The 14622-nt window shown below is 37.3% G+C and overlaps 1 protein-coding gene across 1 annotated transcript in view; it reads left to right on the plus strand.

Annotated features, from left to right (window-relative positions):
* The window catches only part of MYOM2 (myomesin 2), a 154438-nt gene that overhangs the window by 12179 nt on the left and 127637 nt on the right, over nt 1-14622 (plus strand). Inside the window, 3 exon segments of the mRNA XM_043989877.1 lie at nt 3379-3522; nt 13350-13482; nt 13632-13789. Of these exon segments, the coding sequence (XP_043845812.1) occupies nt 3379-3522; nt 13350-13482; nt 13632-13789 (435 nt within the window).

Below are 14622 nucleotides of genomic sequence, written 5' to 3' on the forward strand. Positions count from 1 at the left end.
ATAAGAGTCAGAGGTAAGATTTGAAAACAAGTCCTCTGACTTTGGAGTCACTGATATTTCTACTATATCGGATATTATTGGTTATGAATGATAACAATATAAACTTTAAAGTGACATGTAAATGCTAAGGATTATTATTGTTATTATTAATAATTATTTATTATAGTTTATATATTATCGTGGGCAGTTAGGTGGCAAGGTGGATAGAGTGCCAGACCTGGTGTCAGGAAATCTCATTTTCCTGTGTTTAAATCTGACCTCAAACATTTATTAATTGTGTGATGCTAGGCAAGTCACTCAGTTTTCTCATCTGTAAAATGAGTTGGAGAAGGAAATGGCAAACCACTCCAGTATCTTTGCTGAGAAAACTCCAAATGAGGTCATAAAGAATCAGACATGAATGAAATGACTGAAAAACATATTATTGTGTTGTTATTATAAACAATAACAATAATAATAGCTAGCATTTATATAGCACTTTAAAGTTTTTTAAGCACTTTACAAATATTATCTCATTTTATCCTCATGTCAACCAGTGAGGTAAATGCTACTATTTTTCCCATTATATCTATAAGAAAACTGAGGGAGATGCAGGTTAAGTGACTTACCCAGGTCATACAGTTTGCAAGTGAAGCTGGAGTTGAACTTAGGTCTTTCTGATTCCATCTGCCTGTTGCACTGCTTGTCATTATTCATTTGTTTCAATCATGTCCAACTCTTTATCAATCCATTTGGAATGTTCTTGGGGTTTGATCATTTAGGCCCTGAACATCTGAACTTTATAGGCTGTGCCTATTGATTTTAGCTGTTCTTCCCTCAACACTTTGCCCCTACTATAACAGAATGATAGAATTTTGAATTTGGAAGGGACCTTAAATATAATCTAATCCGATATCTTCATTTCACAGATATTTCCCAGTATTCCTTCTAAAATTTACCATAAAATAGGAGTGAAATAGAGAGGACTATATAGAAAAGGGAAACTAATGGGATACAGAACAGAAATGGAATAGAATCTAACATAAAATTATCACAGAGAAATATTCATTTTTTGTGGCATAAGGTAAATTCTTTGACTTCTTTATTCTTTCCCCAAAGTGTTATCTTCCCAGTAATGTTCACTCCAATCCCAACAATGTTCAAACAATATTAGTTAAAGGTTCTTTCCTCTAGTAGACTATTCTTATTGGGATGGGCAGAAACTTCGCAAAGATGGTCTCAAGGTGTTCGTAACTAAATGACCCTGGGGTGCAATATTGTAATTTGTCATTCCAGCATGGATCTTAACTGACTTGAGGCAGGATAGTGTAGGGAAAAAGTTTGGCATTTGGCATCAAAAGAATGAGTGAGTTGAGTCCCAGCTGTTCCACTTGTTACCTGGGTAATCTTAGGGTCACTTAACCCCTCTTATTTCCCAATAATAACAAGAATACTATTGACTAAAGATATTGGAAAAGATTTTAACTCCTTTACAATACCAATTAACTATTTCTGAACAAATACCCTAATTCTGATGTCTTGGGAGAAGGTATAACCATCACCAGAACCAATGGGATTATGAGGTTTTAACATTTCCACCTACAATTGTAGGCAGCTGACTCCAGGCTTCTGGCTGTCATTGCTTTTATCCCTGTACATTCACTCTCAATGTCAACAGCTCCTAGACCATCATGGGAGTGTGTGACCACTCTAGGACCCTCGTGGCCATGTTTACCCACATTCTTAACAGCCATAACTTATCAAGCTACTTGACAGAGATAACAGAATTGACACTACTCACATGATTCTGATGAAGGATGGTAGGGCTTGAAGGGAAAGAGGTCCTCCAGCCACTTTGGCTATGTCTATATCTGCTAAAAACACCCTATATTTAGAAAGATTTCACTGCAGTCATGTTTATATTATTATTCCATGTAGAAAACAAATCAGCAGATTCACATTCACAGCCAGGGACAATGGACAACTTCAAGGGTGTCAAATGATAACTGGGTACAGGCTTTAGACTCAAAGCCTCATTATGGCATGAACTGGGCATGGAGAGAATAATGACTGATAGTGTAGGTCATCCCCCAAAGTCATAGGTTCCAAACTAGCAGGTCCCTCAGTGGCCAAATAGTCTGACCTATACCTGATAAATTATCTCCAGTACAACATATCTTGTAAGTGTGTAAGTAAACAGAGCCCCTGCAGTTTACAAAAGCAGAAGCTGAGGGCCAGAGACTTGTCTGAAGAGGAGGAAGGGCAGGAATTTGAATCCCAAGGTTCTTAACTGTAATCCTAGGCATCCTTTCTCTATAGTGCTGTGATGACCTTTCACCTGAGTGTTATTGGCTCTCAATTAGGTCAGAGTCTCTCTCCAAAACCATTGTGTCTTTTCCTAGGAGCCCAAGTTATAGGATGAAGGGATAGAAGGTTATGTACCTGCTGCCCTCTTTCCCTACTTTTCTCTTTTAAAAGGTAAAGGAACTCCGAAATATGCTCTCTTCCAAACCCTGTTGCCTAATGGGATTTGAATTTTGAAGCTTTGTATTGGTGGCAGGGCTGGGGTCTCTTCCACAGACCCTATTTTCTTTGTCCTTTGGTCCTGCAGTCTTCCTCACCCAACTCAGACCCAGTCTCTTTGTTCTCTGGGAGGTGGAGATAGAGGTGTATGTGTGGGTTTCTTTCCATGGTTATCCTAGGGAATCATAGCATCATAAATCTTAGATTTAGAGCTAGTTAGGACTATAGAATTAGTATCATAGTTTAGATGTGAAGGGACATTGGTGGAGTAATCTAATCACCTCATTTTGTAGATGAGTAGATTGAAGGTTAGAAAAGTTAAATAATTTGCCCAAGATTATACAATAAGTAGCATTTAATATAAGTGTATATAATATAATATTAATAAAATATATAGATATATAATATTAATTAAAAGTATATAACATGTTAATACAAATATATAATACGATAGTAATATAAGTACATATCTGTATAAATACATACATATGTATGAATATATATATATATATATATATATATATATATATATATATATATAGAGAGAGAGAGAGAGAGAGAGAGAGAGAGAGAGAGAGAGATGTATATGTAGAAATTTAGGTCTTCTGATTCCCATCTGATATTCTTTCAACATCTTGGGGTTTCTTCTCCCTAACTCACACATGTAATTTCCTACCTGGAATGAGATAGAGTAGGAAGATTCACAAATATTATCTCCCTCCTGTCACTCTTCCCAAATGTATGGGGAAACACAGAACAGGCCCAGAGAATCAAATAAGGGCTCTAGTTCTGTGTGTGGAGTTTTTTGGTTTTGTTTTTTTGGTAAGGGAGGGTAATTATGTTTTCATAATTGATTTGATATCTATTTTCCTGAAGGCGGGCTACCACTCAGTCTTCAACCCAGAAGTCATCTTCCCAGAAAGCTTCTAGCAAGACATCTATCGGAAGAACAACATGCAGACTTTGTGAAAAAAGGTTGAATACCTCCTCTGAAGAGGAAGAACAAGAAAGCAAAAGAAGGTAATCTCTCTCTCTCCCTCATTCTCACCTACAGTGAACAGTGCTCCATGACAGTGTTTCAAAACATGATTGAAATCATAGAAACAGTGCAGTAAAGAACCTTAGTGATACTTTCATTTGGTCCAGTCCTCTTGGTTTGTAGATGAAGAAGAGAAAGGCAAATGAGCAACCCAATCACACAGTTATTAGCAAAGCATTGACAAAACATTAATGTTTCCTAATTTCCAGTCCAGCTCTTTTTCTAATCAATATTAGGCTGTTTCTCCAAGATCAGATTATTCAAATATACCTCAGACAATTTTAAATGTAATTGAAGGTATTAAGCATTTACAAGATGTTCTTGAACCAAAGGAGTCCATGACTCTTCTAGTTTTAAAACAAAGCAAAACTCCCCCATTCTCACAGAAAAAAAAAATAATTAGGAAAACAACGGGGTCTAAGTAGTAAAGAGAAAGTGAAACCTTTGGAGAGAATAGTCTGTCTTCTATTGCCTGTCCATAGTTACTTCCATTCTTCCTTTGCCAAAATATTAGGAGTATAGGGACAGGTAGGTGGTGCAATGGGTCAGGAAGTCCTGGAGTCAGGAGGCCCTGAGTTCAAATCTCACCTCAGACACTTGACACTAACTAGCTGTGTGACCCTGGGCAAATCACTTAACCCTAATTGCCTCACCTCCCTCTCTCTCTCTCTCTCTCTCTCTCTCTCTCTCTCTCTCTCTCTATATATATATATATATATATATATATATATATATATATATATATATATATATATATTAGGAGCATAAAGAAATTGAGTGTAATGGTGTGGACTAGAAAGACAAAGTAGAGTTACAGTTTTTGAGAATCTATCAATTAATAAACATTTATTGGGGGCGGCTAGGTGGCTCAGTGGATAGAGCACCGGCCCTGGATTCAGGAGTACCTGGGTTCAAATCCGACCTCAGACATTTGACACTTACTAGCTGTGTGACCCTGGGCAAGTCACCTAACCCCCATTGCCCGCAAAAAATAAAAATAAACATTTATTAAGTGCCTAATGTGTACCAGTCACTGCACTAGGTGCTTGGGATGCAAACAGTCCTTGCTTTCAAGGAGTTTACATTCTGTTGGGGAGAAAACACGTAAATTTATACAAAATCAATACAAGGCATTTTTTCCCCTGGGGGCTGATGCTAGCAGTTGGCAGATCAGGAGTCTTCATGTAGGAAGTGAAGCTTCAGAGATAAGATCTAGTTCAGAACTTGGCTAGAATTTACATGTGATAGGATAGAACTGAGGAAAGGTTAAGGACGTGCAAATGGAAAAAGAGGGAGAAGTGAGGTTTGTGTTATCAGTGGGTTGTAGGGAATTTCACAAAGTTTTTATTTTTGCTAATATAGTGAATATTTTATTCTTTTACATATGGTAGGGACACTCTTTATCTTCTTAAAGAGTGAGGACAGCCTTATATGGAAGCAAGGTAGGCAGCTGTCCTTTGGTGTTATTTAAGAAGACTTCCTGCCTGAAATGCCACCTTTAGCAAACCATTCTTGAGTCTAAGCTCTTGGAGGACAGTGATTGTCTCATTTTTCTCATCAGATGCCCAGTAGCTAGCCTCCTGTGCCACCTAGAAGCTCCTATATAAATGCTTTCTGAATTACATTGAGTTTTGAAGAATCCCCTAATAAAAACTTAAATGCCCCTGAGACAAATAACATCTTCAGTTATTAATAGAACCACAGCATGCTAGAGCTGTGAGGGACCATGGAGATCATGTCACAGTTGAAGAAACTGAGCCTCAGAACATTTTGTGCAGCTCACCAAAATGAGAAGGAAGGTCAGGCATGGTCCTGTTCCAGTCAAAGATCTTCCCCTCTGTACAAGGCTGCTTTCTACTTTACCTTAGTTCAACCCTCTTATTTTATAGATGAGGAAATGTGCACAGAGAAGGCAAATATGTAACCCAATCACACAGCTTGATTGTTGTAAAACATAGAGAACCTCAATGTTTTCTGATTTTTAATCCAGTTCCTTTTTTTTTTTTGGTGAGGCAAATGGGGTCATACAGCTAGAATCCAGTTCCTTTTCAAGTCTCTATCAAACTGCTTCTCTCAGATTAGATTATTCAAATGTATGTCAGAGATTTTGAAATATAATTGAAAATACTAAGTGAAATGTTATCTGGAATCATACACCATACACCTAGGCGAGACTTTATAAGATTGTCTAGTCAAACCATTTCACTTTACAAGTATCAAAAGAGGGGGGCTCGGAGCTCATATCTCTCTGTTCCTAGAACTTTCACATACCCTCACCCCTAGTTCTCATTTTTTACCAGAGCTTCATTTATCAATCACTTTAGAATCTTGGAAGTTCAGTCCCTAAAAAGGATGGTTCTCAAGAGACGTGTTTTCCAGTGTCAGTCTATGGTGATGCCAAGAGTACCAGCGACAACTGAAGAGCAAGTTGGGAGGATGCCACAGATAAACTTCAACTACTTCATAGCTTTGTTATGGGCTGGCCCTGGAACCGAGCATTTATGGAATGTGTGGTAGATGCTGACCAAGAAGGGAATTTCATAAGCACAGTTTACATGTGTTTTTTTAAGGGTTATGGCATAGTTTATCTTTAGCAGTACAAAGTACTTTCAAACAAAGAAACTGCTCTGATATTGAGATTTGGAGGATTTAGGGGGGAAATGGACCATAATGACCATTATCTCCAACCTGCTCATTTTACAGAAGAGGCAGGGGAAATATGATTCTATGTAAGGAGAAATGACCTTCCCAAATAAGTAGAAAAGCTAGATATGTACCTCTAATGCCAAATATGGGCCTCTGACTATTATACCATATTGAATCTTCATAAGGATCATAGAGGTATATCTGGAAATCATAGAGATCATCTGGTGAAAACTTCTCATTTTTACAGATGAAGAAATGGAAGTCCAAGCGAACTGACTTACTCAAGGTTGCCTCAGTAGTAAGTGTCAGAGATGAGATTTGAACTCAGATTCTTTGACTTCAAATTGGGTGTTCTTCCCACAGTACTACACCATTTTGTCTGTATTCCTACAAAGATTCTATTTGCCGAATCAATGAATGAATTTACCCTGAGACATAAATGACTATCTTATTTCTCCCTGGATGATGTGCATTCTAAAAGGAACTAAAGTTTAAAACCAAAGAATAAATCTTTAATGATAAAATGTCAGGAAAAAGTGAATTGGGTTTGGATGCATTATTTTGAAAATCAGGAAGGCCTTCCTGAATCTCTGAAGCCCTACCACATCATGGGCTGCTGGTTCTACCATATTGTGCCATCCTTTCTGTTTGGCCTTCTTTTCAACTTTCTTCCCTACGGCACCAATTGCTGCATGGGATTTGCCAGGATTTTCTGTCTTAACCTGCTTTATTATTTCTTTTACAATCTTGTTATGTTACATAATTGAGAAAATCCCATGAGAGAAATATACTGAAAAATTTCCCTGGATGAAAATATTCACATGAAATAACTCATTCTAAGCTTATATTCCTTGGTCCCTAAGGCTGACTTTTCCATTATGTATGAAAATCAGACACTGAGAGACCCCCTATAAAACTTGTGTATGCACAGAAATTTATAGGTACAAAATGGTGGAGACATCACCAGTTAGAGGTAGCTAGGTAACATAATGGATAGAGCACCAGGCTTGTAGTCACGAAGACCTGAGTTCAAATCTGGCCTCAGACACTTACAAGCTGTGTAATGGGTAACACATTTAACCTCTGTTTGCCTCTGTTTTCTCTTGTGCAAAATGGGGATGATAATAGCACTAACCTCCCAGGGATGTCATAAGGATCGAATGAAATCACTGAAAAGCACTTAGCACAGTGCCTGACACATAGTAAGCTTGATATAAATGTTAGCTATTATTATTGTTATCATTAGATATTAGTGTCTTGAAAAAAAAGGATTGTAAACACAATATGATGCAACTATGTGATTTGGCAGCCAAATACATCAATGCACTTTTAAGCTAGAAAGACATGTATGAAATGATGTATAGTAAAGCGAGCAAAGCCAAGAAAACATTGTGCACAGAGACAGCAATATTGTTTGATGAGAACTGTGAATGACTTGACTATTCTCAGCAATACAATGATCCAAGACAATCCCAAAAGACTCAAGATGAAACATACTATCCACCTCCAAAGAAAGAACTGATATTGATGGAACAGGCTGAAGTATGCTACTTTTCACTTTCTTTCATTTTTTTTCTTTTAATCAAGTTTTCTTGTACAAAATGACAAATATGGTAATGTTTTACATATTCATAGATGTATAACCCATATCTGATTGCTTGTCACCTTAGGGAGGGGGAGGGGAGGGAGAGAGGAGGGGAGGGAGGGAAGGAGGGATAAACATTGGAACCCAAAACTATAAATAAAAATGTTTATTTCAAAGAAAAAATTCTCTGGGACTAGGACAGGAAGTGGAAAGGAAAGCATGGCATGTTTCTCCCTCTTCCATCTGACCACATCTGGAATTTTGTGTTCAATTCTGGCCATCACATTTTAGAAAGCTGGAAGAACAAAGTGAAGAAAGCAGGAAGCAACCGAGATAGTGAAGGACCTTGAGATCTTGCTATCTGAGGGCCAGTTGAAGAAACTGGTGGTTCTTAGCCTAAAGAAGAAAAGAGATTGCTGGGTTGGGGATGGACATGAATGCTGTTTTCCAGCACTTGAAGGTGTGCCACATGACAGAGAGATTAAACCTCTCCTGCTAAACCTCAGAGGGCAAGACTTGAAGTGATGAGTGTAAGTTGCGGAAAGGCACATTTTGGCCTGAAGTAAGGACAAATTTAAACAACAACGACAACAATATCAACAACAAAGCTTCCCAATTATTAGAGCTATCCTAAAGTGGACTAGGTACTGGTTGCTTTGGGGGTTAGAGGATTCCCTGTCCTTGGAAGTCTTTAAGCAAAGGCTGAATGTTCGCTTGTTAGATATGTTGAAAAGGGAATTCTTTATGAGTTGAACTATATGGGTTTTTACATCCCTTCCAACTTTGAAATTCTTTGATTGGGAGATTCTGATCATGGATGGGCATGTTGTGTTGTTCAGTCTTTTTTTCCGTTGTGCCTGATTCTTCATGACTCCATTTGGGGTTTTCTTGGCAAAGATACTGGAGTGGTTTTGTCATTTCCTTCTCCAGCTCATTTTGCATATGGGGAACCTGAGGTCAACAGGGTTAAGAAACTTGCCGATGGTCACACACCTAGTAAGTGTCTGAAACTGGATTTGAATTTAGGGAGATGAGTCTTCCTGCCTCCAGGCCTGGCACTCAATCTTTCTGTGCCATCTAGCTGCCTGATCATGGGGATAATCCCATCCAAATGTAATATAGAAATGCTTAACTGAGTTATAGAATTTTAGACATGTGCCTTTCCCTAAAATGGCTATCCATAAGAAATGAGCATTGACAACAGAGCCCTGCTAATGCTTTTCTGAACCTTTAAAGGAATCTCTATACAATGGCACATAACTACTGCAGAAGAGAATGGCATGCTTACAAAGGCACTAACTGCAAAGGTATGTAAGGGGTAAACTGACATATTTCTAGGACTATCTGACAAATCTGCCTTTTGTTCTTTGCAGATAGTATCTGCTCATATGGGCCAAATGATAAGAATTAGAAAGACACAGCTGAAAAGAAGCCCATATTGCTTTGCATCACATTTTGATCTATTTCCTCCAACAATAATGGGAAAAACAGGAGAGACACCCCAGACATAGACTCTCTGAGAGGACAGCATTTCCATGGGCAAAGTTCTACGTGCGTAGATTGAGAGAATATGGAAGAATTCTACAGACAAATCATGCATCACATTTCAACAGAGTTAGCTCAAGAGGGGAAGGTACCTTATGAACACGATGGATTAGAGAAAATGTCAGTGCTCAAATTATTGTCAGGTCAAGACCGAACAGCTGGTGATGACTGATAACTATTCAAGTCACCATACCAAAGAGTTAAAGGTTATTTATCTCATGCTACTTATTAAGCTCAGTGGTGTTTTATTTTTATTTTCTGTCTATCCATTAAAAAGGAATAAAGCCTAAATGAAAAACATATGATTGGAGAGTGGCATTTTATATTCTTATTTATTACCATGAAGAGTGAGTCTACCATAGGGCAGGAGTACCTTATTTTATTCAAACGTTTTACCCTTGAAGAGTTCTGCATTGATTTAAGTTTTATAAATTGAATTGCATTTTGAGTAGCTTACAGAAGCTTTGAAGGTTTCATTTTAGAAATTGAAGGATCCTTTTGCAAAGCAATTAATCACTCAACTAATTTGTCTGTTTTGTAAATATGTTTTTAAACTATCATGTTTGCTTTAAGTGTTGTGCAACTTTTATATTCAATAGTTAATGGGTCTGAGTCAGAGAGCTACATTTGAGCCTCATTTTATTTTTTATCAGTTTCATACTGGTGTGACCTTGAACAAGTCATTTGACTTCTCTATGCTCCAATTTTTCCACAAGAAGATAGGGATAGTGATATAGTTAAAACTATAGCAAAAGGAATGTGCATATAATATTATCTGGTTAACACAATTTTCTATAAAATTGAAGGTTAAATGGATTTCAGTGCTAGTTATTGTCTTTCATTTGACATATATGGGCTATGGGACCATGGGCAAGGTACTTAATCCCTTAGTGACCCAGGCATCTGTATAAGACTCTAAATTACAATAGAGTTTGCAGCCCACCTCACTGGACGAAATTCCCACCCTGGGCATTCCCTTCACTAATTATATCACAGATTCAGATATTGTCACCCAAATATTATCATATCATATCACTTAATAATTACATAAATTTTTCATGATTTGCTGGTATTTGTACAAAGTGGAAAGTAAAAATGTTTCAGTTATTTGGGGTTTCAGTAGTGGACTTCCAAATACATAGAGGTTTCACCTCACTGTCTGTCAACACCCCTTCATATAACAGTAGTGTGTATATGAAGGAACAAGGACTTTTTTTTGCGGGGAAATGAGAGTTAAGTGACTTGTCCAGGGTCACACAGCTAGTAAGTGTCAAGTGTCTGAGGCCCAATTTGAACTCAGGGTCTCCTGAATCAGGGACAGTGCTTTATTCACTGCATCACCTAGCTGCCCCCAGAACAAAGACTTTTCTTAAATTTATTGGAAGTGTTAGGAAAATTCAAACTCTTAACATAATTAGAATATTTCATTGCCTTTGCTAGCCTAAAGCTTTATTTATTCAGTACTTTAGTTGATAGTTATTAGCGCAAGATCTGAGACAAATTGCACCTGTTTAAAGGATGAAGAGGCTACAGGTATGCACCAATTTAAGAGACTGCTTATTGTTTGATGTATGGTAATATTATAGGGAAAGATGTGATTTGATAAATGTGACCATGTCTTCCTGGAAGATATAGAGTATTAAAAATATCCCTTAGATGCTTTTATTTCTATTCTAGAAAAAATGTATTGGGGATAAATATGCAGGTCATTCCTATGGGCATGTGTTCAAGAATAAACAGATGAGGGGTGAAGCAGTTCTGTATTGAGTAATGTTAGAGTAAATTTCCACATTTAGAATAGTTTTCTGAATGGGCTGGAAAGGAGTATTTCAAGGGAGAAATTCCAAAATGAACATAGATTGAACGTTGCAAGATGGAAATGTGTGGTGGTGCTATTGGCCTAGGAATAAACTCAAGACTTTGAAAAGTGAAATCCATGTGATGGAGGAGAGTTTTTTTAGTGAATGCAGGTGATGCTTCTGATCCTTCTTAAAACAAATCATACTTGCTTCTAGAATATCTGAAGGTCAGCCTTTCCGAACAGTATATTTCAATAGCAGTCACTGCTCCATTCCATTAGAGCAAAGATCTCTGATTAGTTTTTAATCTGATAAACTAAGACCCACTAATGTGTTAAAGTTTATTAATGAATGGCCTTCCCGACCAATGCATGTATACTTTAGAGGAGGCCGTCTGGAGACAATACCTTTGTGGAAAGAACAGATCACTAGTAAGAATTTAAGGGATAACAAGCAGTACAGTGTGGGAGATATTTCTGAGTGTTTAACTCTTGGGTGCCCAAGATTATATTATATTATGTCGATATGTGTCTTCTCCAGTTCACCATTCCCCCCACCCTATATGGGCTCATGTTGGCCCAGGAACCATCTCAGTCACTAGATGTGTTTCTCGAGCTTCAGAACTTAGTGTGATTGTGGCTTTGGAACAGACACTTCTGGATTTGACTTTGACTCTTGTAAGATCTTTATTTTATACCTTAGTTAAAGCTGAAGGGTACTGAGACAGCCAGGGGTTCATTGAGCATATAGCTTTAGCTAGATAATGTAATGACATTCTCTTCGACAGAATATTCTTAGCCTTAGAGTTATAATGAGTGCGTGTTAGGAGAGGTGGTCTCACCAGGGTTGGATAAATGAAACCTTTCCTGATCTTTCTTTGTAGGAATAGACCTCTTAGTTTTCAACTAGGGCTTTATGAACTCGTATGTGGTCTACTTTACTTTACATGTATTTGTGTATGTGTTATGTCCCTGTAATAGACGTAAAATCCAGTGCAGGCAGGGGCCATGTCTTGGATACTTACTAGCTCTGCAACCTTGGGCAAATCAGTTAACCTCATTGAGTATAAGTTTCATCATATGTATAATTTTAGATGGTCAAAGCTAATGGTCTCTTTAGCTCTGATTATATGTCCAAAAGTCTGAAATTTGTGAGGTTGATGTTCCTGATAATTGGGTGCTATGTACTTACAGTCTGGACTGATGATTACTGATAACTCATCTGGCCAATGTCGATGAACATGGATACCCTTTTCCTTCTCTTTTCAATGATTAAAAAGAAGAAGGTACAATGAGCAATTTAATAAGGCAAAGTCCCTATCCTGGTAGATTCAATCTGGGCAGCTTTGGAGCACTACTCTCTGACACATGTGCACAAGAGAGTAAGTCAGTGAGTGAGTGAGTTGGTTAGTTCTAAGTTTCCTATATGTGTAGATCAGAACTGCTGACCCTTCATGTTGCACAGGTTCTGACCTTGACTCTAATCTATTTTTGTGCTTTTGACTTTTACACAAGACCTATTTTTACCTCTGCTTCTGCTCATTCAAAAGCCTCAGATTTAATCTCATGTCCTAATAGAGACCACGAGGTCCTGAAATGCTATGACAATCAGTGGATCATATATTTAGAGCTGGAAGGGAGCTTAAAGACCATCTCATGCAACTCCTTCATATGATGGGTAAGGAAACTGAGACCAATATAAGTTAAATGAATTGCCCAAGGTCACAAAGGTAATGAACATCAGAACTGAGATTTGAACCTCTGACCCTCTGATGAAACATTAATTTGTGTATGATGATGAACTATAAAGCTCCTGTGCTCAAATGAGGTCAATAAAAAGAAAAAAAAGGAATATTTCAAAATTTTTGTATAATATGCATTTACTAATATATCTATTATTAAAATGAAATAAAAGATTAAGTTATAATGAAATTATTAAAATGAAATCACTAAAACAAAAAATTCTCTGATGTTACCTGGGCATATATCAAAAATCTAGAGCTAGAATTTAGTTAAATATCCTCATTTTACATATGAGGAAACTGAGGTCCAGATAGGTTAAGTGATTTAGCTAAGATTACATATGTAGGGAATAAGTGCTTGAGACAGAATTTAAATCCTTGGTAGTTGACTTCAGGGCCAGTGGCCTTTCCATCATTTGCGATTGCATGAGAACTGCAACATATTCTATTCCTGCCTAATTAAAGTGATAAAGATGCCTTTGCTTTTTACAGATCACTGCTGTCTTCTTATGGAGAAGCAAGAAGGGAGCGTTTTCTCAATGAACTGAGTTTCATAGAAGAAGATGTGCGCCTGGCTCGGTCTCTTGCCAGAGAAAAATTGGATAAATATGCAATTGAAGAGATGGTAAAAACACGCTAAGTTTCCCTCTACAAGTATAAATGAAATAGTCATTGAATAACATACCACTTGGGTATCTGGATTGTCAGAGTAAAATCCAGAGCAGTAATCATTTGCAATTTTCTGCTGACTTGTCTTTGTTCCTTGGGTAACAGGTGCAAGATAAGACGGCCTGGGAGAGGCATGTATTTGAGGAAAGGATAAGTCGAGCTCCTGAGATTCTGGTGCGGCTTAGATCCCACACTGTCTGGGAAAAGATGAATGTGAAGCTCTGCTTCACTGTACAAGGATTTCCTACTCCCGTGGTACAATGGTCAGTATTTTTTAAAATTCCAATGGCTCAAAAATGGTGCTAATGTCTTTTCCTTAAGGGATTATAGGTCTACTCAAAGGGTGAACAAACCAGAGCTAAAGCATAAACTTGACTTCTAACCATTTTCCCATTCCCCTCCTGAAATGAAAATTCCCACCATAAATGGTTTCATGCAACTCTGGACACAGGATATATTTTTCAAAGCTCCCAATACACTAATTCTAAATAAGTGCTAACATTTTTCTTCTAGTGCAACTCTATTAAATGATTCCCTACAGGGTCATCTACTTAAGAACAGGCTCTTATAAGTGACATACATTTAAATGAGTGGACTTTCATCAGGCTGGCATTTATGTGGTGAATGATTCCATTATCCAAGTCTTTAGACACCATGGGATTAATTCTGTTAGGCCACATAATGTGTGGTAGTAAACTTTCGTCAGTAACCGGAATGCTCAGGGAATGGGATGTTTTGATTAACTGAATTTTCTTCAAAATTTTTAAATTGCTAACTTTTGTTTTTATAACACCTACATCTGTCTGCATAATACTCCTCTTTCCTGATCCTAGAGAGCCATTCCTTATAACAGAGAATAAACAAGAAAAAAAAAGTTCAGTGAAACTAACTAATGTCAACCAAGTATGGTGTTATATGCAGCATTCCGTATTCATAGTCTCCCAGTCCTGTTCTCATATATCTACTTTGGGGACAAAATTGGTAAATATAGGAATTCTCTTTCAAATGAAGGGTTTTCTGTATTCTGTAAAACATTTTAAGGCCTCAAATATTTTTATTTTTGTTTTATATTTTTCTCTTAATATTAAATATAATT

This window comes from Dromiciops gliroides, chromosome 2, assembly GCF_019393635.1.
Source record: "Dromiciops gliroides isolate mDroGli1 chromosome 2, mDroGli1.pri, whole genome shotgun sequence".
In the NCBI taxonomy this organism is placed as follows: Eukaryota; Metazoa; Chordata; class Mammalia; order Microbiotheria; family Microbiotheriidae; genus Dromiciops; species Dromiciops gliroides.